The sequence below is a fragment of the Hypanus sabinus genome, chromosome 6, assembly GCF_030144855.1.
Source record: "Hypanus sabinus isolate sHypSab1 chromosome 6, sHypSab1.hap1, whole genome shotgun sequence".
NCBI lineage: Eukaryota > Metazoa > Chordata > Chondrichthyes > Myliobatiformes > Dasyatidae > Hypanus > Hypanus sabinus.
The window spans coordinates 177,847,894-177,874,466 of NC_082711.1; the positions used below are offsets into that span (position 1 = coordinate 177,847,894).

Consider the following 26,573-nt stretch of genomic DNA (forward strand, 5'->3'; position numbering starts at 1 on the left):
TCTTTACTGTACCAAGTGCCGCCGCTGGGCTTTAAGCATGCAGTTGTAATTTAAGTTGCAGTGTTTAAGAGCAGGGACGTGAAAGTTTTACTATCAGCGACAGATTTAATGTGTGGCGGCAGGGAGTTCCAAACCCGTAATGGCCCTAGGGTACAGTGAGTAGCGGTGGCAGTCCTTGTTGGTCTGGATGGTCTTGTAGTTCAGGGATTGGTCATGTCGGGTTGCTGGTCTGTTATTCTGCTGACACAAAAGTTGACTAACGTTGGACGGAGTTAATGAATGAGTTTCCTTGTAAATTGTAGTATGCCCGGCTATTGTGCGGCGTCTTTGGAGAGTATCCCATTTGAGGTCGGGAAGCATATCCGTAACGCTACTGGTCTTTCTATAACCACTGGTTACAAACCTGGCAGCTCTTCTCTGGACTTTCTCCAGGTTATTGATGAGAACGGTTTGGTAGGGATCCCAAATGGCTCTACAGTATTCAAGTCTTCGACGGACGAGAGTTTTATAAGCCATTTATTTTGTGGTTTTTGAGCAATTCCAAACGTTACGCCGTAGAAGGCCAAGGATTTTGTTGGAACTTGAAACGGTTTGGCTGATGTGTTTTGCCCAGCTAAGGTTATCTGACAGTCCAATGTCCAAGTAGGGGCGATGTTTTACTTCCTGGAGTGCAGCGTTCTCCATCAAGTACTGATGATGGTAAATTTTTTCCTGGTGGGTCATTCTCATAATGTAGCCCTTTGAGATGTCCAATTTCATCCGCCAGGAGGACTCCCACTAGCACAGCGAGTTGATGTCTTGTTGAAGGGCATTGCAGTCATTTGGAGAACTTATGGGTCTGTGCAGATTCAGGTCTTCTGCAAACAGCCTAACTTCAGAGGTAACACAAGTTGGAAGGTCATTTATATGGGTTAAAAATAGTAGTGGGCGCAAGGCAGTGCCCTGTGGTACCCCCGAAAGCACTGGACAGCTGGATGAGGATTGCCCGTCTGGTGCCGTTTAGTTAGAAAGCTTTTGATCTAATCCTTGGTAGAACCTCCGATGCCAAGACCAAGGGTGCCAATAGACAATAGACAATAGGTGTAGGCGTAGGCCATTCGGCCCGTCGAGCCAGCACCGCCATTCACTGTGATCATGGCTGATCATCCACAATCAGTACCCCGTTCCTGCCCTCTCCCCATATCCCTTGACTCCACTATCTTTAAGAGCTCTATCTAACTCTTTCTTGAAAGCATTCAGAGAATTGGCCTCCACTGCCTTCTGAGGCAGAGCATTCCAGACCCCCACAACTCTGTGGGTGAAAAAGTGCCGGCGCTGAAACCCCAACATTTCACTTTGCCTGCCTTGCCTTGTTAACGAGGGAGGTCAGAGGAGAACAGCCAGACAGCGAGGCGGCAGTAACTCAAATAACCTCACTTTACATCAGTGGTGTGCAGAACCACAACACTTGGACATTGAAGTGGATGGGTTACAACAGCAGACAGTACACCCGCGGCCCCTTTCTTAGGTGCAGGAGGTACCGAATGAGTGTGAAAGGAATGGAGGGGTATGGATGATGCAGGGAGGACATTTAGTGTGAATTGGTATCAGGGTCAGCATAATAGTGAGGGCCGAACGGCCTGTCTAGCACTGACCTATGATATTCGGAAGCCCCACTGGAAATACAACCCGTTCCAGAATGGGACATGGATGGAGATAGGATTTAGAGGGGTTCACGCAAGGCTCGGTAAGTACCAGGGAGAGAGAGAGAGAGTGGTGAAAACAGAGACAACGACGGAGGACTAGAGGAAGATTAATTATCACATACACTGTACATCAAAATATACAGTGAAAGGTGTCGTTTGCGTCAAATCGAGTGAGCAAGGATGTACTGAGGGCAGCCCGTGGATGTCTATGTAACCAAATAACAATTACAGCACGGAAACAGGCCATCTCGGCCCTTCTAGTCCGTGCCGAACTCTTAATCTCACCTAGTCTCACTGGCCTGCACTCAGCCCATAACCCTCCATTCCTTTCCTGTCCATATACCTATCCAATTTCACTTTAAGTGATAAAAACTCGTTCCACACAGCTACCACTCTCTGAGTAAAGAAGTTCCCCCTCGTGATACCCCTAAACTTTTGCCCCTTAACTCTCAACTCATGTCCTCTTGTTTGAATCTCCCCTACTCTCAATGGAAAAAAGCCTATCCACGTCAACTCTGTCTATCCCCCTCATAATTTTAAATACCTCTATCAAGTCCCCCCTCAACCTTCTACCCTCCAAAAAATAAAGACCTAACCGCCGTGCTTTCAGCACCAGCATAGCATCCTGCCCCTTACTAACCCCCAACCTGTGCGCCTTTGGAACGTGGAGGAGGTCACGGGGGGAGGGGGGGGAATTGTCCAAACTGCTCGTAGACAGCGGCGCCGATTGGACCACAAGCTGGCGGAATGAGGCTCCGCACTAACCGTGACGCTGCCGGCGTTGCCCTTGGCTTCAATGCCTGCCATTGTCTGTACGGTGTCCGTACGTTTATGGCTGCGCGGGTTTCCTCCGGGCGCTCCGGTTTCCTCCCACTTTCCAAAGACGTACGGGTCAGGACTAGTAAGATGTGGCGCCCGAAGCATTGCGACACTCGCAGGTCGTTGATATAAACGACAAATTTCACTGTATGATTCGACGTGCATGTGTTAAATAAAACTAATTTTTAATTGTCAGAACTTTCAAAGCACTGCGGGAGATATGTTACGTGGGGGGGGGGGAGAGAGAGAGAGAGAAGGAGAGGGAGGGAGGGGCGGGGAGAGAGAACGAGAACTTCCGAGTTTTACTGCAGACACAGACCTCGGGTCTGTGCACAACGGGAGGAGTTAAAACGTGGAACAGTGAAAAGATTTCATGCTGAATTCGTCTTGTGCAATCTGAAATGAGAAGGAAATGGATTTTTTTCGAGAAGCCTTCACACGGCACAGGGTTCTTACCAAACAGGGGGAGGGTGTCGGGGAGGAAGTCCAGAGGTCGGGAACACGGCTGGGAGGGGGGTGGGGGAGCGAGTAAGATTGTCAGCGTTAAAAAGAACAACACAGACAAGCGCAGGCCGCTCGGCCCACCTTCTAACCTGCTCAACCCTTCCCTCCCACATAGCTCTCCAGTTTTATATCATCCTTGTGCCCATCTTAGAGTTTCTTGAATGCCCCTAATGTATCTGCCTCCACTACCACCCCTGGCAGGGCGTTCCACACACCCAGCACTCTCTTTAAAATTTACCTCTGACCACCATACCTCCCACTTGCTTCCCTCCAACCACCTGCAGATTATGTCTTCTCGTGTTAACTCTTTCCATTCTTGGAAAAAGTCTCTGACTGTTTCTGTCTCTTATCACCTTGTGTACCTCTATCAGGTCACCTCTCATCATCCGTTCCGAAAAGAAAACCCCCAGCTCACTCAGATATTATTCATAAACCATGCTCCCCAATCCAGGCAGCACCCTGGTCAATCTCCTCTGCACCCTCCCTAATCCAGGCAGCATCCTAGTAAATCTCCTCTGCACCCTCTCTAATCCAGGCAGCATCCTGGTCAATCTCTTCTGCACCCTCTCTAATCCAGGTAGCACCCTGGTCAATCTCCTCTGCACCCTCTCTAATCCAAGCAGCATCCCGGTCAATCTCCTCTGCACCCTCTCTAATCCAGGCAGCATCCCGGTCAATCTCCTCTGCACCCTCCCTAATCCAGGCAGCACCCTGGTAAATCTCCTCTGCACCCTTTCTAATCCAGGCAGCATCCTGGTCAATTTCCTCTGCACCCTCTCTAATCCAGGCAGCATCCTGGTCAATTTCCTCTGCACCCTCTCTAATCCAGGCAGCACCCTGGTAAATCTCCTCTGCACCCTCTCTAATCCAGGCAGCATCCTGGTCAATCTCCTCTGCACCCTCTCTAATCCAGGCAGCATCCTGGTCAATCTCCTCTGCATCCTCTCTAATCCAGGCAGCATCCTGGTCAATCTCCTCTGCACCCTCTCTAATCCAGGCAGCATCCTGGTCAATTTCCTCTGCACCCTCTCTAATCCAGGCAGCATCCTGGTCAATTTCCTCTGCACCCTCTCTAATCCAGGCAGCACCCTGGTAAATCTCCTCTGCACCCTCTCTAATCCAGGCAGCATCCTGGTCAATCTCCTCTGCACCCTCTCTAATCCAGGCAGCATCCTGGTCAATCTCCTCTGCATCCTCTCTAATCCAGGCAGCATCCTGGTCAATCTCCTCTGCACCCTCTCTAATCCAGGCAGCATCCTGGTCAATCTCCTCTGCACCCTCTCTAATCCAGGCAGCATCCTGGTCAATCTCCTCTGCACCCTCTCTAATCCAGGCAGCATCCTGGTCAATCTCCTCTGCACCCTCTCTAATCCAGGCAGCATCCTGGTCAATCTCTTCTGCACCCTCTCTAATCCAGGCAGCACCCCGGTCAATCTCCTTTGCACCCTCTCTGAAGCTTCCACATCTTTACTTTAAGTGTGTATCAGAGGGTTGTAGGAGAATGGGAAGGAAGGAGCTGCTGAGGTCACTAGCTCCATGGAACTAGATAGCAGTAAAGAGGCCCATCGGCATGTGTCCATCCCTAATTCCCCTGCTCAGCTTCCCCTGACCAGACAGAGAACAGCCAATCAGCTGCATTGATCCACAGGGCCACCCTTTGTTCTTGTCTTGGCTGGCATTTATAACCAGTTCTTCATTAGCACAGTGGTTGGTCTTCCTGATCAGCTCTGGAGAACCCCAACCACTGTCACCAAACTCATAGTTCCCTTACTCCACACTGCTCATTTCTACCTCGTACCCAAGACCCACAAACCCGACTGCCCGGGTAGGCCCATTGTCTCTGCCGGCTCCTGTCTCACTGAACTCAACTCTGTTCTGCTCCCTTTTGGTTTAGTGCCTTCCCACCTGCATCTGCAACAGTTCTCATGCTGTTGATCTCCTCACTAACTTTCAATTCCCTGTCCCGACCACCACATTTTCAGCATGGCTGTCCAGTCCCCATACACTTCTATTCCCCAATCAAGAAAAACCTGGAAGCTCCCTGCTTCTTTCTCAATAAAAGAGCCAACCAATTGTCCTCCACCACCACCGCCCCCCCCCCACGTGGCAGAACTGGTCCTCACCCTCAACAGTTTCTCCTTCAGCTCCTCCCACTTATTCCAAATTCGAGGGGTAGCCATGGGCACCCGCGTGGGCTGCAGCTATGCCTGCCTTTTGTTGGTTATGTGAAACAGTCCGTGTTCCAAACCTTCCCCGGTAATGCTCCCCAACTCTGTCTGCACTATATTGACAACTGCATCAGTGCTGCTTCTTGCACCAGTACTGAACTTGTCAATTTCATCAACTTTGCCTCTAACTTCCACCTGCCCTTAAACTCACTTGGCCCATTTCTGACACCTCCCTTCCCTTTCTTGATCTCCATCTTCAGAGACCTTCTGCTGACATTTTTTATAAACCTACCCGTTCCCATGGCTATCTTGACTATACCTCTTCCCACCCTGCCTCCTGTAAAAACTTAATTCCCGTTTCTCAGTTCCTTTGTCTCTGCTGCATCTGTTCCCAGCGTGAAGTTTTCCTTTCCAGGACATCAGAGATGTTCTTAATCTTCAAAGAATGGAATTTACCTTCCTGCACCATTGATGCTGCTTTCATCCTCATCTCCTCCATTTCCCAAACACTCATCCCATCTTCCCACTGCCTTAACAGAGGTAGAGTTCCTCATCCTTACCTACCACACCATCAAAACTTTCACAGCCAACACATCATTCTCCCCAAATTTCACCATCTCCAAAGGGATCCTAATGTTTACCTTCCCCCTGCTCTGCTTTCTGCAGGGTTCACTCTTTATTCCCTTGCCCATTCCTTCCTCCTCACTAATCTCCCTCCTAGTTCTTATCCCTGCAAGTGGCCAAAGTCCTACACCTGTCCATTCACCTCCTCCTCACCTCCAATCAGGACACCAAAAAGTTCTTCCAGATGAGGCAACACTTCACATGCAGATTTGCTGGGGTTGTCCATTGTATCCAGTGTTCTCGATACAGCCTCCTCTGCACTGGTGAGATCCTTTATAAATTGGGGGATCACTTCATCGAGCACCTCTGGCTCCATCCACCAAAAGCAGAACTTCCCGATGGTCAAACATTTTAATTCTGATTTGTATTCCCATTCTGACATGTCGGTCCATGGCCTCCTCTTGTGCCACGATGGAGGAGCAACACCTCTTATTCTGTCTGGGTAGCTTCCAACTTGATGGCATGAGTATCAAGTTCTCCTTATGGTAAAATAACATTTCCCTCCCCCTTCCCTCTTTCTGTATTCCCTGCTCTGGTCTCATGCCTCTCCTCACTTGCCCATGACCTCCCCTGAGTCGCCTCCTCCTTCCCTTTCTCCTATGGTCCACTTTCCTCTCCTCTAAGGTTCCTTCTTCCCCAGCCCTTTACCTTTCCTACCCATCTGGTTTCGTGTTATCACCTGCTAGCTTGTCCTCCTTCCCCTCCCCTCACCTTCTTATTCTGGCATCTTCCCCCTTCCTTTCCAGTCCTGAAGAAGGGCCTCGGCCCGAAATGACGACTGTTTATTCATTTCCATAAATGCTGAGTTCCTGCAGCATTTTGAGTGTGTGGGTTAGTATCTCTGCCTGTCAATTGGGAAACCAGGGTTCAATTCCCCTGATGGGGAGGTGCTTCCGAAGTTGGGGCAGTCTGGTAGTGTAGTGGTTAGTTAGTGGAATGCTTAACAGCACCAGTGACCACCGATCTGAGTTCAATTCCTCCCCCCCCCCCCCGTCTGTAAGGAGATTGTACGTTCTCCCAACTGGGTTTCCTCCGGGTGCTCCAGTTTCCTCCCACAGTCCAAAGACGCATAGGTTAGAGTTAGTAAGTTGTGAGCATGGTGACACTTGCAGGCTGGCCCCAGCACATCCGCGAACTGCGTTGGTCGCTGACGTAAGCACTGTATGTTTCGATACACGTGTGACAAAGAAAGGAATCTAAACCAATCTGACGAGCTATGTGTCACCTGTGTTGAATGGGTTAACCCTGTTGTGTAGGCTCAGCTCACTGCGATCTGCCGACTGTTAACTCGCCTTACGAGTTGACCCAAGTGGGTGGGCGCACGTGTGCGGTCCTGTCTGAGGGCAGCACAGGCAGTAACTTGCGTTCAGCCGTAGCTCGTACACAGCAACAAATCAAAGTTGCTCCTCGGTGGGAGGATGAAAATAAAAATGAGGTTGTCTCTTAACCGTCTCCTCTGGACACAGAGGAAGGGCGGTGGGTGATAGACTCCGCAAATAGACAGAATTGTATTTACACAACACACACACAAATGCTGGAGGAACTCAGCAGGTCAGGCTGCATCTATGGAAAAGAGTCCAGTCGACGTTTCGGGCCGAGACCCTTCAAAGTCCTACCACGCGTTGCTCGGCTTTCCAGCATCTGCAGGTTTTCTCGTTTGTGATCGGAGAACCATATTTACATCATTTCCTCGTGGTTAGTATGATTTATGGTCTCTCTGAATCTCTAGACAGAGAGAACAAGAGGAACAAGTTTCCAATGGTGTGTGAGTATAGGACCAGAGAGCACATCCTCATAATAGAAATAATTTAAAACAGAGGTCAAAAGGAATTTCTTTAGCCAACAGGGCAGTGAATCTGTGGAATTCATTGCCACTGATGGCTGTGAAGGCAAAATCATTGAGTATATTTAAAACGGAGATTAGTAAATTCTCGATCAGTAAGGATGTCAAAGACGATGGGGAGAAGGGCTTGAGAGAGATAGTCTGAGCCTGAGGGCTCCGTTGGTCAGAGTTGACCATAGATATTGTGTCCTATCTGTCTAGATACGCAAGCCTGGGCAGTATGATATGGAGAGCAAGCTGTTGCCCACGTTGCGAGTCTGTCTACACAACTGACGAACCCAAAGGAATGCCAGAGACTGACACAGTTTGGCACCAGTAGAGTTGCAGGAGTTGCTAGTCAGCATTGAACTCGATGTCGGACTGGCCCAGGGTCTCCAGCTCTGGATTTTTCCCTCAGGGTTTACCCCTGAAGCCCTCCCCAGGAGTGGGTGAAGCCGTAAGGTAGCAGAGGTTTGAGATCAGAGTTTTCATTCTCCTGGATGAGATGCCAACCTCGGCTGATGAGCCTCACCTGCCAGAAGCGACTGGCTTTAAGGTGCCAGTAACCCACCTTTGCCCGTTCTCCTGTCAGTAGAAACAGTTCCACTGGGCTTAGTAGCTAAGCCACATGTGAAGGCCAGGAGATGGTCAGGGGCTATTTGAGACACACACCATTGGCAGTGGAAGCTTGTTCCCACTACCGCCCCCAGGGATAATAGATTAGCCAATATTGAATGGTGAAGCAGACTCGATGGATCGAATGGCCTAATTCTGCTCCAATGTCTTATGCCTCTCCATCTTACCCGCTCTGTCTCACCCTACCTGAATCTCTCTCGAAAATCTCTCTGGGAATTGCTATTCAGTCTCCATCTCTCCCTGAGCATCTCTGTTGGTATCTGTCTGCTGCTTTCTGAAAAACTCTCTCTCTCTCTCTCTCTCTCTCTCTCTCTCTCTCTCTCTCTCTCTCTCCCTCTCTCCCCCCCTCTCTCTCTCTCTCTCTCTCTCTCTCTCTCTCTCTCTCACACACACACACACACACACACACACACACACACACACATGCATACACTCCCACACGAAAGCCATGGATTCAGATCACGATAAGGCATTTTACCTTAACCCGATGAGTTCAGACCAATAGAAAATTTACCTTCTGGTAGCCACAGATCGGGACTGTCAGAGTAGAAAACTGCTGTGGACGATCGATGACCCGTCTTACTCAAAGAACACTTCAGCACTGAATGTCCTTTTCTCCGCAGGGTTTACATCAGGATCCCTCCCACCAATAGCATGTTGTTTTGTTACATTTATTGAAGTTAATTCTTACTTGACTGGTTTCTCTACAAGTTCACACCAGGGGAGGAGGTTATTCAGCCCGACCAGTGTTTCCACCTCCCTATCTTTAGAATGATGATACACAGAATCAGGTTTAATATCACTGGCCTATGTCATGAAATTCGCTGCTTTGCAGCAGCAGTACATTGCAATACATAATTTTAAAAACTATAAATTACAATAAGAGATATATAAATTTTAAAAATAATTAAGTAGCACAAATAAGAGAGCAATTTTTTTTAAAAAAAGTGAGTTAGTCTTGATGGGCTCATTGTCCATTCAAAATTCTGATGGCAGAGGGGAGGAAATTCTTTCTAAAATATTGAGTGTTTCTCCAGGCTCCTCTTTCCACTTCCGATCCCTCGATGAGGACTGGTGTGTGTTCCCTCGACTTCCCCTTTCAGAAGTCCACAATCAGTTCTTTGGTCTTACTGATGTTGAGTGCAAAGTTGTTGCTGTGACACCACTCAGCCAACTGATATATATCTCGGATATACCGTCAGGGAAGAGGTTCAGGAGCCTGAAGACACACACTCAATGATTCAGGAACAGCATCTTCCCTCCGCCATCAGATTTCTGAACGGACAATTGTGGTGAACTACATTTACCTGTCTGGACACGCCCCCCTGCTGACTGCTCCTGTGGCTCCTCCCAGACCCCGGTATAAAGGCGATTGGAGGCACAGCCCCTTCCTCAGTCTCCAGGATGCTGTGTGATGGTCACTTGCTGCTTGTGCTTTCTTCCAGCCAATAAAAGCCTACCTTAACCCACGTCTCAGATGGTGCATCAACAATGAACCCATGGACACCACTTCACTACAATTTTTTGTACTACTTACTCAACTATTATACATACAGAGTGTGTGTATGTATATATATATAACATATGTGTGAGTGTGCGTGTGTGCGTGTTTGTGTGTGAGTATATATAAACTGTAATTCAGTTTTTATTATGTATTGCATTGCACTGTTGCTGCAAAGACAACAGATTTCACGACATCTGCTGGTGATATGAAACCTGATTGTGATTCCTGTACCTCCTCCTCAATGACAAGAGGGCATACGTTGGGTGATGGGGTCCTTATCACGCGACATGCCACCTTTTTCAGGCATCTCATCATTTGAGGCATACTGTACGGTACTGTAAGTCTTTTCCCTGTCGCAGGCAAATCTAAAATCTAGGGGGCTTGGGTTTAGGCTGAGAGGGGAAAGATTAAGAGACCAGATGAGCAACTTTGTCATGGAGAGGAAAGTGCTGCCAGAGGACGTACAACGAGGCTGTAATAGGTACATCGAGAGAAGTGGACCCAGCACGGGAAATTGGGACCGGTTGAATGGGTTCTGTGGTCAATATGGATTGGTGGGGCCAAAGTGCTTGTGATCCCTGCAGTATTGCTCTCTGACTGGGGCAGTTAATATTAAAACTTAAGATAGCCACTATCATTATGGGGTTCCTTTCCTGTTAGTGGTTGAACCACAGTTGGCCAGAGGAGGCTTTGGAAGTAATAGTTTGGCAATTGCCCAGGCAACATGGTAGTGTTGTGGTTAGCATAATGTCTTACAGTATCAGCGACTTGGGTTTAATTCCCACTGCTGCCTGTAAGGAGTTTGTACGTTCTCCCAGTGACCGCTTGGGTTTCTTCCTTCAGTGCAAAATGTACAGGTCAGTAGGTAATACACACAAGAGATTCTGTAGATGCTGGAAATCTCAAGCAACACACAAAAACGCTGGTCAGGCAGCATGTACGGAGAGAAATAAACAGTTACATGTTTTAGGACTGGAAAGGTGGGGGGGGGGAGAAACCAGAATAAGGTGGTGATGGGAGGGAGGGGAAGGGTACAAAGAAAAAGCTGGCAGGTGACAGGTAAGGGGAAGTAAGAAGCTGGGAGGTGATAGGTGGAAAAGGCAGGCTGAAGAAGAAGGAATCTGATAGGAGCGTGGACCATGGGAGAAAGTGGAGCGTCAACTGATTAGTAGGTTAATTGGTCATATGGATGTAATTGGGTGGGCTCTCGGGATCAGAAAGGCTTGTTACCGTGCTGAATCTCTAAATAAAATCATAAAATAATCTGAGCAAACTACAGAAACTGCGCAACTCAGTGCCATTAGTCATAGGATGGTAAGGAAAAGCAGAAGGAACTATGTACAAGTCTCCGTGAAGTTCCTCTGCATCAGCACAGACAGCTGTGGAAGGCAAGTCATTAGGTACAGTTAAAACGGAAGTTGACAGGATTTTGGTTAGTCAGGGCACCATAGGTTACAATGAGAAGCCAGGAGAATGGGGTTGAGAGGGAAAATAAATCAGCTATGATGGAATGGCAGAGCAAACTCTATTTGTCCGAATGCTTGATTCTGTGCAGAGGTCATAGGCACATTATATATATATATATATATTTATATATATAGTCCTAGGGTGCCCAAGACTTTTATACAGTACTGGTTAACCTGTTTCTGACATGGGTCTCTTCTGAACTGTGAGTGAGAAGGGGGCAGTGAGACGGGGAATCACCGTTGGGAAAAGGGGGGGGGGGGGACCGGGAAGCACCGGAGAGACATTCTGTAATGATCAATAAACCAATTGTTTGGAATCAATTGACCTTGCCTGGGCGTCTCCGTACCCAGGTACCTCCTGCCGCGCTACTCCTCTGGCACTTGTCTCATACCCCTCCTGGGGCACTCCACCCTCGCCATTCCCAACATCCTTTGCTCCCGCCAGATTTATAATCTTGCTCTCCACTCCACGTTGACAAATACAGTCCTGTGCAGGAGCCTTAGACACCCTAGCCACAAATACGTGCCCAAGACATTTGCACAGTTCTGTAAATCTTATGGTCTAAAAGTTTTGAAACCCCCCCCCCCCACCTCTCTCTCCCTGGAGACACAAGAAACTACAGACAGAAACTGCTGAAGGAAGTGGAGACCCTTGTTCGTGTAGTGGTTAGCGAAACGCTTTACAGCACCAGCGATCGGGAAATTGGGATTCAATTCCCACCATGGTTTCCTCCCACGTTCCGAAGACGGACAGGTTGGGGTTAGTGAGCTGTGGGCATGCTGTGTTAGTGCTGGAAATAAGACAACACCAAGCACATCCTCGTTAGTTGTCGACACAAACAACACATTTCACTGTACTTTGAGGAACATTTGACTAATAAAGCAAATCTTTATAATAGAAACATAGAAAACGTACAGCACAATACAGGCCCTTCAGCCCACAAAGCTGAGCCGAACATCTCACTACCTTAGAACTACCTAGTTTTTACCCGTAGCCCTCCATTTTTCTAACCCCATGTAGCCATCCAGGAATCTCTAAAAAGACCCTATCGTTTCCGCCTCCACCACCGTCACTGGCAGCCCATTCCACACACTCACCACTCTCTGCATAAACAACTTACCCGACATCTCCTCTGTACCTACTCCCCAGCACCTTAGAAATATCCCCTCTCATGTTAGCCATTTCAGTCCTGGGAAAAAGCCTCTGACTATCCACACGATCAATGCCTCTTATCATCTTGTACACCTCTATCAGGTCACCTCTCATCCTCGATCGCTCCAAAGAGAAAAGGCCGAGTTCACTCAACCTATTCTCATAAGGCATGCTCCCCAATCCAGGCATCATCCTTGTAAATCTCCTCTGCACTCTTTCTATGGTTCCCATGTCCCTCCTGTAGTGAGGCGACCAGAACTGAGCACAGTACTCCAAGTGGGGTCTGACCAGGGTCCAATATAGCTGTAACATTACCTCTCGGTTCCAAAACTCAATCCCATGATTGATGAAGGCTAATGCACCGTATGCCTTCTTAACCAGAGTCAACCTGCATAGCAGCTTTGAGTGTCCTATGGACTCCGACTCCAAGATCCATCTGATCCTCCACACTGCCAAGAGTCTTACCATTAATACTATATTCTGCCATCATATTTGACTTACCAAAATGAACCACCTCACATTTATCTGAGTTGAATTCCATCTGCCACTTCTCAGCCCAGTTTTGCATCCTATCAATGTCCCATTGCAACTTCTGACAGCCCTCCTCCTCACTATTCACAACACCTCCAATCTTTGTGTCATCAGCAAACTTACTAACCCATCCCTCCACTTCCTCATCCAGGTCATTTATAAAAATCATGAAGAGCAGGGGTCGCAAAACAGATCCCTGAGGCACACCACTGGTCACCGACTCAATGCAGAATATGACCCGTCTACACCCACTCTTTGCCTTCTATGGGCAAGCCAGTTCTGGATCCACAAAGTAATGTCCCCTTGGATCCCATGCCTCCTTACTTTCTCAATAAGCCTTTCACCGGGTACCTTATCAAATGCATTGCTGAAATTCATATACACTACATCTACTGCTCTTCCTTCATCAATGTGCTTAGTCACATCCTCAGAAAATTCAATCAGGCTCATAAGGCAGACCTGCCTTTGACAAAACCATGACTATTCCTAATATTATTGACAATGGTCAAGGTCCATGCTGAATTTCAGTGGGAGTGTGGGTGACCCACTCCTCCAGAATCTTTAGCCACATCCTGATGTTGGATCCAGACTCGAAACTTCAACAGGTAGCACTCTGCCTCCACAGATGCTGCCTGACCCATAGTGTTTCTCTGGAAGTTTTTTTTTGCTTCAGATTCCTGCATCTGCTGGCGTATGAGAGGCAGAGACAGGGTAAATGGCCACAATCTTTGTCTCAGGCTCAGGGAAATCGGGAAAAATAGGTATAAGGTAAAAAGGAGGGTGGTCAGAATATGGAATGAGCTGCTAGAGGAAGGAGTTGAGGTAAATATATTAACATTTAAAGGGTACTTGGACAGAGACAATGATTTGGCCAAATGTAGGCAAATTGGATAGGTTAGCAGGGATCAGTTGGGGCAAAGGGTTTATTTCTGTGCTGTGCCTGCTTCTGCAGATCCTTCTGTCACCATAGACAGTCAGAGTTTCTCACCGAGATCTGTATATTCCCTTTGTTCAATACCCCTCTCTCAGAACTGGAGGACCTTAATTATAAGGAAAGATTGAATAGGTTAGGACTTTATTCCTTGGAATGTAGAAGATTGACAGGAGATTTGATAGAGGTGTACAGAATTATGAGGAGTATAGAAAGGGTAAATGCAAGCAGGCTTTTCCTATTGCAACCAGATGTCATGGGTGAAGGGTGAAAGGTGAAAAGTTTAAAGGGAACATGAGGGGAAACTTCTTCACTCAGAGGGCTGTGAGAATGTGGAATGAGCTGCCAGCACAAGTGGTGCCTGCAAGCTCAATTACAATGTTTGGATACGTACGTGGGTGATAGCGGTGTGACAGGCTATGGTCCCAGGGCATGTCAATGGGTGTAAGCAGTTTTGAAGTTTTCAGCATGCGCTGAAGGGCCTGTTTCTCCAGTGTATTTTTCTTTGACTATGACCAACTTGCTTTCTTTTTTCCCCAGTTGTGCCGAAGTTTCTCCCGTCTCCATAGATGCTGCCTGCCCTGCAGAGTATTTACTTCTTTTTCTGATTTTTGTTGCAGATTTTCTGGATCCTGCAGCTTTTCAATTTCCAGAATTTCTCTCCATTCCCGGGGACAATCAGTATATGTGTGTGTGTGTGTGTGGGGGGGGGGTAAAATAGGGGGCAAAGTGTGATGGGAGAGGGGTTGGGAAGGTGGGAGAAGGAGAACAAAATGAAGAGAAGGGAGGGGTGGAAGTCCGCGGGAAGAACTCACACAATTTATTCACTGTGTTTCTTTGTTTTAGATTTTATTCTGAAGTAAATTTTTTTTATACCTGACACCCTGTCAGGGAGCGAGGAGCTCGAGGTTACCAACGGTGCAGGCAGGGTGAGGGACACCTCACAGTGCAGCTTTGAGGATGAGCATTTCGAGGTGTGGGGGAAGGAGGTGGGTAGGTCAGTCGAGGGGTGTGGGGTTAAATCCCATTCATCCAGACCAGACATTGCAGCACCTGATCGGGAACATCCAGCACAGAGGGAGTGCTGCACTGAGGCAGCATCGTGCCACGGGAGGGTGCTGGTGGAGGGAACGCCTCACCATGGGAGGAGACTCTGTGCTGTGGGAGGGGTGGTGAAGAGGGAGTGCCGTGTAGTGGGAGGGGTGACCAGAAAGGAGTGCTGTGCAATGAGAGAGATTTGGCAAGGATGAAATGTCATGGGAGAGGTAATGGAAGGGAACACTGTGCTGCGAGAGGGGAGGGGAGGGGAGGAGGCAATACTGGGCAGTAGGAAGGGCTATTCTCTGAACTGAAAATGAAACCAAGTCTGTGCCCATTCCAGAGGGAGGAGACAATATTGGGGCCACCGTTCTGATGAAGAGGGAGAAGTTATTTCTGTCCTGTTGTCAGTATTTCTCCAGCAATCACCTTCATTGAAGTATGGAGATTGATCTCGCAGATTGTGAAGTCTTGCTGTGCTTCCTGCCACACTGGGGACCTCTGATTGGACTGTGGAGCTGACAGGCACTACACAAACGCAAACTGTGACTATTCTGATCCCACCGTCGCCTCTATCTGGGTGTCCCACTCCGTCCACTTCATCTCGTTCAGCCTGTACGGTTGAAAGAACAAGTCATTAGATCCACCAGCCCTCTCATACCTCACCCCTACCCCCTGTCCTGACCCACACTGGGTCACCCCTCAGCATTCGGTGGGCTGTTCCCAGGAAGCTCCTCAGAAACCGACAACTGGGACAGTCTTCCATCCTCTAAGTCTGCAGTGCCGACGTGCAAACCAACACCACTGCTGGACACTCAACAATGCCACCAAGTACTAACAAGTTGTCTTTCTAACCCCTACATCCCTCCCTGTCTCCATAACCCTCACCTCCACCTACACCCGTCTCTGTAAACCTCTCAGTACCCCAAATCCCACCCCCTCCACAACTCACTCCTTCCACGACACCCCCCCAAATCCATAACCCCCTTCCAAGCCCTACACCCTTCCCGTCTCTGTAACATGTTCCTTCCCTACACCCCTTTCCATCTCTATAAACCTCTCCTTTCCCAACATCCCCCAATACTTCTGAAAAATCCTCCTTCCCCTATACCCCACACCCCTCTACCCCTGAACATAAACCCCACAACTCTCTACCCCTGAACGTGAACCCCACGCGCCTCTACCACTGAACATAAACCCCACACCTCTCTACCACTGAACATAAACCCCACACCCTCTACCACTGAACATAAACCCCACACCTCTCTACCACTGAACATAAACCCCACACCCCTCTACTCCTGAATGTGAATCCCACACCCCTCTACTCCTGAATGTGAATCCCACACCCCTCTACTCCTGAATGTGAATCCCACACCCCTCTACCCCTGAAAATAAACCCCACACCCCTCTAACCCTGAACATAAACCCCACACCCCTCTACTCCTGAATGTGAATCCCACACCCCTCTACTCCTGAACGTGAACCCCACACCCCTCTACCACTGAACATAAACCCCACACCTCTCTACCACTGAACATAAACCCCACACCCTCTACCACTGAACATAAACCCCACACCCTCTACCACTGAACATAAACCCCACACCCCTCTACCCCTGAAAATAAACCCCACACCCCTCTAACCCTGAACATAAACCCCACACCCCTCTACTCCTGAACGTGAACCCCACACCCCTCTACTCCTGAACGTGAACCCCACACCCCTCTACCCCTGAACATAAACCCCACACCCCTCTAACCCTGAACGTAAACTCCACACCCCTCTACCCCTGAACATAAACTCCACACCCCTCTACCCCGAACATAAACCCCACACCTCTACCCCTGAACATAAACCCCACACCCCTCTACCCCTGAACATAAACCCCCACCCTCTATCCACTGCACATTTAAGCACCTTCCCACAACTCTGCAAATGTTGCTACTGGTCCTGCCTGCACTACCTTCCCTGGAAGCTCATTCCAGTTTTCGACTACTCTGAGGAAATGGACCCCCTCAGGTCCTCTTTATACCTTAGACTAGTGAGCCTGGCCCTATCAGACCATAAAGGTGACTCGAACAAAGCCTCCAATAATCTATATGCATGCCTCTCAGTTTCCCTGACCAGAGAAAGCCATCCAATCTCTCCTGAGAACCCATCCTTTAGTCTCAGGGACGGCCTTGTGAAATTTCCCTGCCCCTCTCTGGCTGAATCACCTCTGGTGTCCCCGCAGACCCTAATACTCCTTAAGAAGGGTTAGGACATCAGACCTGCAGCTGAGGTGAAGTAAGTGGCCCTCCCTCCCGTATCCCTTCCTCCACCCTGACAAAGCCGAACGATGGCTGGGTCGTTACCTCAGGCACCAGCGTCGGTCCTCTTTCCCCTCGGGCGTCAGCCCCACTGTCACGTCCGTGAAGCTATGGTTGTTTTTACATCTCGTCCGGACCCAACTGGGCAGCCTCCGCTCAAAGTAGAGAGTAGTGACAGCCCTCTGTAAGGATCATGACCTGGTTAGATAGCACCCACAGCTCGGAGAGAGCCCCTTCACCCCCTCTGGCCTGCACCAGGAACGAACGTTTTACTGTAAGATGGTTCTGGGCCTCTACTCACTGGAGTTTAGAAGAATGAGGGGTGATCTCATGAAAACCTATTGGATATTGAAAGGCCTAGATTGAGTGATGTATAGAGGATGTTTCTTATAGAGGGGAGTCTAGGGCCAGAGAGTGGTGAATCGGTGGAATTCATTGCCACGGACGGCTGTGGAGGCCAAGTCACTGGGTATATTTATAGCAGATATTGACAGAGTCTTGATTAGTCAGGGTGTCAAAGGATAAGGGGAGAAGGCAGGAGAATGGAGTTGAGAGGGTTTATAAACCAGCCATGGTTGAATGGCAGAGCAGACTCGATGATCCAGTTGGTCTATTCACGGTTTTACAGTCTGCAACGGCAGCTATCAAAGGAAGTCAAAGACACCATCAAAGCGAAAAATAGGGCATACAATACAGCAAAAATTAGTGGGAAAATAGTGGATTGGAAAGCTTTTAAAAACCAACAGAAGACAACTAAAAAGCCATAAAGAGAGAAAAGATGAAATATGGAGGTAGCTGGCCAAAAATATCTAAGAGGATACAAAAAGTTGTTTTTTTTCCAGATATACAAAGAGTAAAAGAGAGGTGAGTGTGGGTATTGGACTGCTGCAGAGGTAGTACGCACTAAGCATTTTAATCAGTCTTCACTGTGGGAGACACTAGCTGAATGCCAGAAATGTCAGAGTTTCAGGGGACAGAAATGAGCAGAATTACTACCTGGCCCTGTGGCTCAGAAGGGTAGGGAGGTAGAAAAAGGGTGGAGGTTCTGAAAGCAGAATACGGAGAGTTAGGAAGGAAGCTGAGAGCAGGACCTCAAGGGTAGTAATCTCGGGACGTACCATGTTACAGTGAAGATAGGAAAAGAATGAAGTGGCAGATAAATGTGTGATTGAAGAATTGGATCACTGGGACCTCTTCTGGGGCAGGTGTGACCTGTACAAAAGGGACGGGTTGCACTTGAATTTGTGGGGGGGTCCAATATTTTTGTGGGCTGATTTACTGGGGCTGTTGGGAGTGGTTTGGACTAATAAAGCAGGGGAGTGGGAATCAGTCTGATAGAGCTGAGGACGAGCCTGCAGGTTTACAAGTAAATGTAGAATGCAGGACTGAAGGTGCTGTATTTAAATGCGCTTAGCATTTGGAATCAGGTGGACGAATTTGTGGTGCAATTGGAGATTGGTCGGTATGACATTGTGCGAATCACTGAGTCGTGGCTGAAAGAAGGCCACAGTTGGGAGCTGAACCTCAAAGGATGTACTGTACTTTGTATCGAAGGGACAGGTGGGAAGGCATAGGCAGTGGTGTGGGAATGTCAGTAAGAAATGGAATTACACCCTTGGAAAGAGGTGACACAGGGTCAGAAAATGTTGAATCTTTGTGGGTGGAGTTAAGAAACTGTAAGGGTAAAAAAACCATTATGGGAATTATATATAGGCCTCCAAATAGCCAAGGTGTGGGGTTGAGATCCTACAGGGAGCTGGAAAAGGCATGTAATAAGGGTAATGTCACAATTGTAATGGGGGACTTCAATATGCAATGGGATTGGAAAAATCAGGTTGGTGTCAGATTGCTAGAGAGGGAACTTATTGAATGCCTGTGAATGGCTTTTTAGAGCAGCTTGTGCTTGACCCTACTCGGGGAAAGGCTATCTTAGATTGGGTGTTGTGTAATAACCCAGATCTCTTTAGGGAGCTTAATGTAAAGGAACCCTGAGGAGGCAGTGATCATAATATGATTGAATTCACACTGCAATTTGAGAAGGAGAAGCATGTCACATATATCAGTATTGTAATGGAATAAAAGGAATTCCAGAGGCATGAGAGAGGAGCTTGCCCAGGTGGATCGGACAGGGGATACTGGCGGGGATGACGGCAGAGCAGAGGGGGCTGAATTTTCTGGGAGTAGTTCACAAGGCGCAGGATAGATACGTCCCACAGAAGTTCTCAAATGGCAAGTCTGGGCAACTGTGGGGGACAACAAAGTTAAGGCCTGCATAAAAGCCAAGGAAAGGGCATATAAAGTAGCAAAAGTGAGTGGGAAGTTGGATGATTGGGAAGTTTTTAAAATCCCACAAACAGCAACTAAAAAAGCTATAAGAAGGGAAAAGATAGTCAATAATATAAAGCAGGATACCAAAAGTTTTTTTTCAGTTATATATATTAGTAAAAGGGAGGTGAGAGTTGATATTGGATCACTGGAAAATGATGCTGGTGAGGTTGTAATGGGGGACAAAGAAATGCAGATGAACTTAATGGGTACTTTGCATCAGTCTTCACCGTGGAAGACAATGACAGTGTGCCAGAGGTCGGTGAGTGTCAGGGAGCAGGAGTGAGGGCCATTGTTATTACAAAGGAAGAAGTGCTAGGCAAACTGGAAGGTCTTAAGGTGGTTACGTCACCTGCACCAGATGGACCACATCCCAAAGAGAGGGCGCAGGGCAGGGAGAGACACATACACACACAGACACACACACCATAAGAAGAGTCGGGAGGAGCTTCTTCCATGACCAGAATTGGGGAATTCTGAGACACAAACTGGGAGCAGCAACAGCTGCAGATCAGAGATATCGATCACAGGTGCTGGAAACACTCAGCAGGCAAACAGAGACAATCCTTCAGAACACGGCCCTTTGTCAGAATTTTAGGGGAACTACTTCCAATGAAGGGGGTTGAACACGAGAGGATTATCTCTTGGCTATTTCCACATTGGAGTCATTACTGGGTTTTGTGTGCCGGTAAACCTGGGAAGGTCTGGTCCATTCTGATCCCTCCATGGGTCCAGGACTGTGGACAGAGTCTGGCATTGCTGAAGTCCCTGGATCTGGGAGGAAAACCTGAACTCCACGGATCGGAGCAGCTGTGAGTCGAGGGACAAAGTCGAGTTTACACCGCTGGATTGAGTTGTTCTCTGATCTTGGCAATTTACCTGCAAATGTTTTGTCACCTTACGAGGAGACAACATCAGTGCATTACTAATTGTGGAGTGTACATTTTTCGTTGAAAAACTTGAATAATTTTAATTATGCACATCTTTTTTAGGGTTTAATTAGTATTTTAAAAAGAATAATTATTACTTTTTTGAAGATACTTCTATGTTCATTACGTTTTAAAATCTGTGAGTAAAATATTAACATCAGTGGAAATATTCAAAGTGGGCAACATATTAACATTGACAGGTGGCAAAGGATTAACATCTGTGAGAGTGTTTACAGACGGCCAAGCAGAAAGTCATGATTCAACCCTTTGCTCTGCGGTGGGGCGGGTAGGTTATAGGTGGCGAGGGGATTCACAAAGGAGACACAGGGGAGGTGAAGGAGGTCTTGGCACCGATGAGGACAAGCTGCTTGAAGTTTTCTTAAGGAAATGGGGTAACAGTGGGTGGGGTGGGGGGGAATGGTGACTCTCAAAAAGATCAAGCACAGACTGGGAAGGGCTGAATAGCCACTCTCATGTTGTGGGATTCCAGGACAATGTGAATTGGGCACTCCTTAAGTTTCACTCAGCATGGGGGGTGGGGTCTGGATCACACTCAACTGACCCGGTACCCCACCAGGGCACTACGGTAGCAAAGACATTAGTGCGACACTATTAGAGCTTCAGGTGTTGGAGCTTAGGCTTCAATTGCAGTGTCTCTGGAAGAAGCTTGTCAGTCCTCCCTGTGAAATGCATGAGTTTCCTCTGGGTGCTCCAAAGTCCAAAGACGTACCAGTTAGTAACTGATTATTGTAAATCGTCCTAGGGTCAAATAGGTGGGGTGCTGGACGGCCTGTTCTGCATTGTATCCCTCAATAAAAAACTAAATATGACCATGAACTCCAGACAGGAAGCCCTCGGGATATTGGGATTCTCCTGCAAACCCACCTGCAGTTTCCAGATCTTCTCACTGTCACTGGAAATCTTGGTCACAGTCTCACCCATCAGAGCGATCAGCATGTTGAGCAAGAGGACGAAGGTGAGGACGACATAGAGCACGAGCAACATGTGGAAGAAAACAGGGAACCGCGAGTGCTTCTGGACGCCCAGGTCCCCCAGGCCAATGGTGAGCTTGAAGAGCTCCAAGACGGCCGTGCTGAAGCCATTAAATGGGCATTCGATTCCGGGCGGGCAATCCTCAATCAGCGAGGCAAGAGCTACAGGATAAAACAGAACTGTATATGGGCAGCCATCGTGTGTGAAATGGGAGAGAGAGGTGGAGAGGGGGGGAGAGAGGGGGGAAGGGGAGAGGGGGGAAGGGGGGAGGGGGGAGAGAGGGGGGAGAGAGGGGGGGGAGAGGGGAGAGAGGGGGGAGAGAGGGGGGAGAGAGGGGGGAGAGAGGGGGGGAGAGAGGGGGGGAGAGGGGGGGAGAGGGGGGGAGAGAGGGGGGAGAGAGGGGGGAGAGAGGGGGGAGAGAGGGGGGAGAGAGGGGGGAGAGAGGGGGGAGAGAGGGGGGAGAGAGGGGGGAGAGAGGGGGGAGAGAGGGGTGGAGAGAGGGGGGGAGAGAGGGGGGAGAGAGGGGGGAGAGAGGGGGGAGAGAGGGGGGAGAGAGGGGGGAGAGAGGGGGGAGAGAGGGGGGGAGAGAGGGGGGGAGAGAGGGGGGGAGAGAGGGGGGGAGAGAGGGGAGACAGAGAGACAGAGAGAGATAGGGAGGGGAGAGAGAGATGGGGAGAGGGCAGAGAGAGAGTCAGGGAGAGAGATGGGGAGGGAGTGAGAGAGAGAGGGGAGAGATAGAGATGGGGAGAGACAGAGACAGGGGAGAATGAGATATGGGAGACAGATATGGAGAAAGATACGAGGAGAGAGAGATGGGGGAGAAAGATGGGTAAAAGATGGCAAAGAGAGGTGGAGAGGGGGAGAGAGACAGCGAGAGAGAGGTGGGTGAGTGGGGAGAGACAGAGTCGGGGGGAGGAATGATGCATTTCTGTGTACTGTATGTTTTGATGAGGATGTGATAAATACATGAATGGGAATCTGATCTATATGTTGTGTGGTACACTATTACCCCAGACCGGAACGCAGAGGAAGAAATCCCAGTAGAAGATATACTCTAGGAACCATTCAGCTGCTGTGGTGACAGGAACGATCCCTGATCACAGAGCCAGCAGTCAGGAAGGTCAACACTTGACAGCATCAGGGCTTACCTGCCGCAAACCCCACGATAAAAACCACATAAACTAAGAGAAACCGCAGGATATCTTGCAGGATAATCTGTCAACACAAGGCAAGGTGTGCTGATTAATGGACCCGGCAGTTTTATCATTACCGCGGGACAGACTGTTAGGTGAAACAAATGCAGACGCTGGAAATCTGACATAAAAACAACACGTCAGTCAGCTCTTCTGCAGAGGAAAGCAGTCAACATTTCAAAACTTCAAAAATGAATTGAAAGAAAAACACACAGAAGCCCAGGATAACTCGTCTCTTTAGTTTCTTTTCTTAAGCGAGGCACTCACATACAATGTGGTGATGTAATAACGTCATTCACATCAAAAATGTGGTGATGTAATAACATGCCATTCACATACAATGTGGTGATGTAATAACATGCAATGTGGTGATGTAATAACATCATTCAGATCAAAAATGTGGTGATGTAATAACATGCCATTCACATACTCCTTACATGTGAATTATGCAAACAAAGAATGCTTAATCAGGCAATATATTTACAATCACTCATCCGTTACATGCCGTGTCGTATGATGTGGGCGATCACGGTCTTTCCATGAACACGGTTGTTCTGGGCAATTTTTTCTACAGAAGTGGTCTGCCATTGCTTTCTCCTGGGCAGTGTCTTTACAAGACAGGTGACCCCAGCCATTATCAATACTCTTCAGAGATTGTCTGCCTGGTGTCAGCGGTCGCAAAACCAGGACTTGTAAACGCACCGGCTGCTTATGTGACCATTCACCACCTGCTCCCATGGTTTTACGTCACCCTGACTGGAGGTGGGGGGGCTAAGCAGGTGCAACACTTTGCCCAAGGGTGAGGATAACGGAGGGAAGGAGTGCCTTACACCTCATTTGGTAGAGACATATCTCCACCCTGCCATGCAAATATTTACAATATTACTCAGATATTACTGAAATATTAAGTACACTATATTACTAAGTTGTGGGCATTTTTTGTCATCATAGGAAGCACTTGTGGCCTGCTCCCCAGAACATCCTCGGACCGTGTTGGTTGTTGACACAAATAAAGCTAATTTTTTATTTCTCTTACCACAGATGCTGGCAGACCTGCTGAGTGTTTCCAGCTTTTGTTTCAAGTTCAGATTTTGTTCCAGCATCTACGTTCTTCTGAATGCAGACAAAAGGGGGCTCTTCAGCTCTTCAAATGCAGCTCCTGGTCACTGACATCCTGGCTCTTCAAAGTTCAAAAGTAACTTTTTCATCAAAGTATGTATGTAACCGTAAACTACCTTGAGATTCATTTTCTTGCGGGCATTTGCAGAGAAGTAAAGAAATCCAAGAGAGGTTTACAAAAAACTATACCTAAACAAAGACTAACAAACAACCAATGTGCAAAAGACACACTCTACAAATTAAAAATAATAATACTGAGAACATGAGTTGTAAAAACCTCTTGAAAGTGAGTCTGTAGGTTGTGGAATCAGTTCAGAATTGTGGTGAGACCATAAGACTTAGGAGCAGAATTAGGCCATTTGGCCCATTGAGAATGTTCTGCAATTCCACCATGGCTGATTTATTATCCCTCTCAACCCCAATCTTCTGCCTTCTTCCTGTAACCTTTGATGCCCTGACTAATCAAGAATCTACCAATCTTCACTTTAAATATACTTAACGACTTGGCCTCCACGGCCGTCTGTGATGATAAATTACAGAGATTCACCACCTCCTGGCTAAAGAAATTCCTCCTCATCTCTGTTCTAAAGGGACGTCCCTCTGCAGCTGTGCCCCCAAGTCCTAGACACTCCCACTATTGGAAAAATTGTCTGCCCGTCCATTCTATTTAACCTTTTCACTTTACACCGGTGGGGTGGGCACATTGTTGTTTGTCATCTGTATCAATGACATGGATGATGATGTGGTAAACTGGACCAGCAAATTTGTGGACGACACCAAGATTGGGATTTAGTAGACAGCAAGGAAGACAATCAGAGTTTCCAGTGGGATCTGCACCAGCTGGAAGAATGTGCTGAAAATGACAGACGGAATTTAATGCAGACCAGCGGGAGGTCCAGCCAGGTTAGGTCTTACACAGCAAGTGGTCGGGCACTGAGGAGCGTGGTAGGACAGAGGGATCGGGGACTACAGATCCATAACTCCTTGAAAATGGCGTCACAGGTTGGTAGGTTCGTAAAGAAAGCTTTTGGCACATTGGCCTTCATAAATCAACGTATTAAGTACAGGAGTTGAAATTGTGTAAGACATTGATGAGACTTAATTCAGCGTATTGTGTCCCGTTTTGGTCAGCTGTCTAAAGGAAAGATGTAAATAAGATGGAAAGTGTGTAGAGAAAATTTACAAGGATGTTATTGGGATTTGAGGACCTGAGTTATAGGGAAAGGTTGAAAAAGTTAGGACTTCATTCCCTAGAGCGAAGGAGAATGAGGGAAGATTTGTAGAAGTGCACAATATTATGAGGGATATTGATAGGATAAATATAAGCAGGCTTTTTCCACTGACATTGGGTGAGATTATAACTGAAGGTCATGGGTTACGGGTGAAAAGTAAAATGTTTAAGGGCAACATGACGGGGAACTTCTTCACTCAGAGGGAGGTGAGTGTGGAACGAGCTGCCAACGCAACTGGCGGATGCAGGGTCGACTCAACATTTAAGAGAAATTTAGATCAGCAGATGGATGGGAAGGGTATAGAGGGTTATGGGCCGGGTGTAGGTAGATGGGACTAGCCAGCTTAATGGTTTGGCACAGAGTAGATGGGTGCAATGCCATTTTCTATGCTGTAGTGTTCTATAACTCTGATGAAACCAGCATGGCATACATCTTCTTAACCCCCACAATCCAGCCCAGGCTCTCTTCTCACTGTTGCCATCAGGAAGGAGGTACAGGAGCCTTAGGTCCCACACCACCAGGTTTAGGAACAGTTATTACCCCTCAACTATCAGGGTCCCGAACTGGGGCAGATAACTTCACTCATAACTCCAAACTGATTCGACAACCTATGGACTCATTCTCAAGCACCCTACAACCCACATTCTCAAATTTATTCATCTATTTATTTGTTATCTTTTTTTTTTGTATTTATTCAAAAGTTTGTCCTCTTTAGCACATGGCTGTTTTGTCAGTTTTTGTGTGTAGTTGTTTTTAATGGATTCTACTGTATGTTGTTGTTCTACCATGAATGCCCACAAGAAAATGAATCTCAGGGTGAGTATATGGTGACACAAACTTTGAAAATAAATTTACTTTGAACTTGCATGGCAAGTTCATAACAGTCTCACTGTACGTTGGGACACGTGACCATCACAAACCCATTACTAGTCTGGCTGACATACCTTTTTAATCATGACACAGTAAATTCCCGTGAGTTTGAAGCCTCGCGTGTAATACAACACGTTGAACCAGCCAAGGGCCAAGGCCAGCACCAGCACGACTCGGGAACCTTCGACATCCACCCAGCACAGTGAGGTGAAGATGAGCACAAGCCCTGACTGGATAAGGCTGTCAAACACAAAAGATTGGAGATTTAAAGATTACCTTCTACACTGAAATATCAGTGAAGTGCAGATACTGGAAATCCGAGATGGGCTGGGTGCTGACTGTAAATGTCGCCACACATTCCACAGCTCAAAATATTCAGCAGAACACAATCAACAACAAGAAGTTTCTGTTTAAAGATTAATTTCATTTGTCACGCAAACATCAAAACAAACGGTGAAATGTATCACTTGGGTCAACAACAAACAACCTGAGAATGTGCTGGGGCAGCCCACAGATGTCACCATGCTTCCAGTGCCCACAACTTACTCACTCTAACCTGTACCTCTCTGGAACGTGGGAGTAAATGGGAGCATCCAGAGGAAACCTATGCAGTCATGGGAAGGACGTACAAACTCCTTTCAGAAGCAGCAGGAATTGAAACCGGGTCGCTAGCACTGGAAAGCATTACACTGACTACCATGCTACCATGCCATCCTCAA

General features: G+C 47.8%; 2 protein-coding genes across 9 annotated transcripts in view; one reads left to right on the plus strand and one right to left on the minus strand.

Annotated features, from left to right (window-relative positions):
- Positions 1-21,425, plus strand: part of fam222ba (family with sequence similarity 222 member Ba) — a 145,532-nt gene extending 124,107 nt beyond the window's left edge. Inside the window, exon 3 of the transcript XR_009512879.1 lies at positions 21,291-21,425. The gene's annotated coding sequence lies outside the window, so the exon portion shown is untranslated. The remainder of the gene's footprint in view (positions 1-21,290) is intronic.
- The window catches only part of LOC132396149 (transient receptor potential cation channel subfamily V member 3-like), a 54,086-nt gene continuing 42,189 nt past the window's right edge, over positions 14,677-26,573 (minus strand). For 6 of the 8 annotated variants that reach the window (XM_059973669.1, XM_059973670.1, XM_059973668.1 and 3 more), the window contains 5 exons: positions 25,929-26,094; positions 22,589-22,655; positions 21,333-21,601; positions 17,239-17,375; positions 14,677-15,494 (listed from right to left, as the gene is read on the minus strand). In XM_059973669.1, the coding sequence (XP_059829652.1) occupies positions 15,431-15,494; positions 17,239-17,375; positions 21,333-21,601; positions 22,589-22,655; positions 25,929-26,094 (703 nt within the window). In that variant the 3' untranslated portion in view covers positions 14,677-15,430. The other 2 variants (XR_009512876.1, XM_059973675.1) reach the window with 2 other exon arrangements.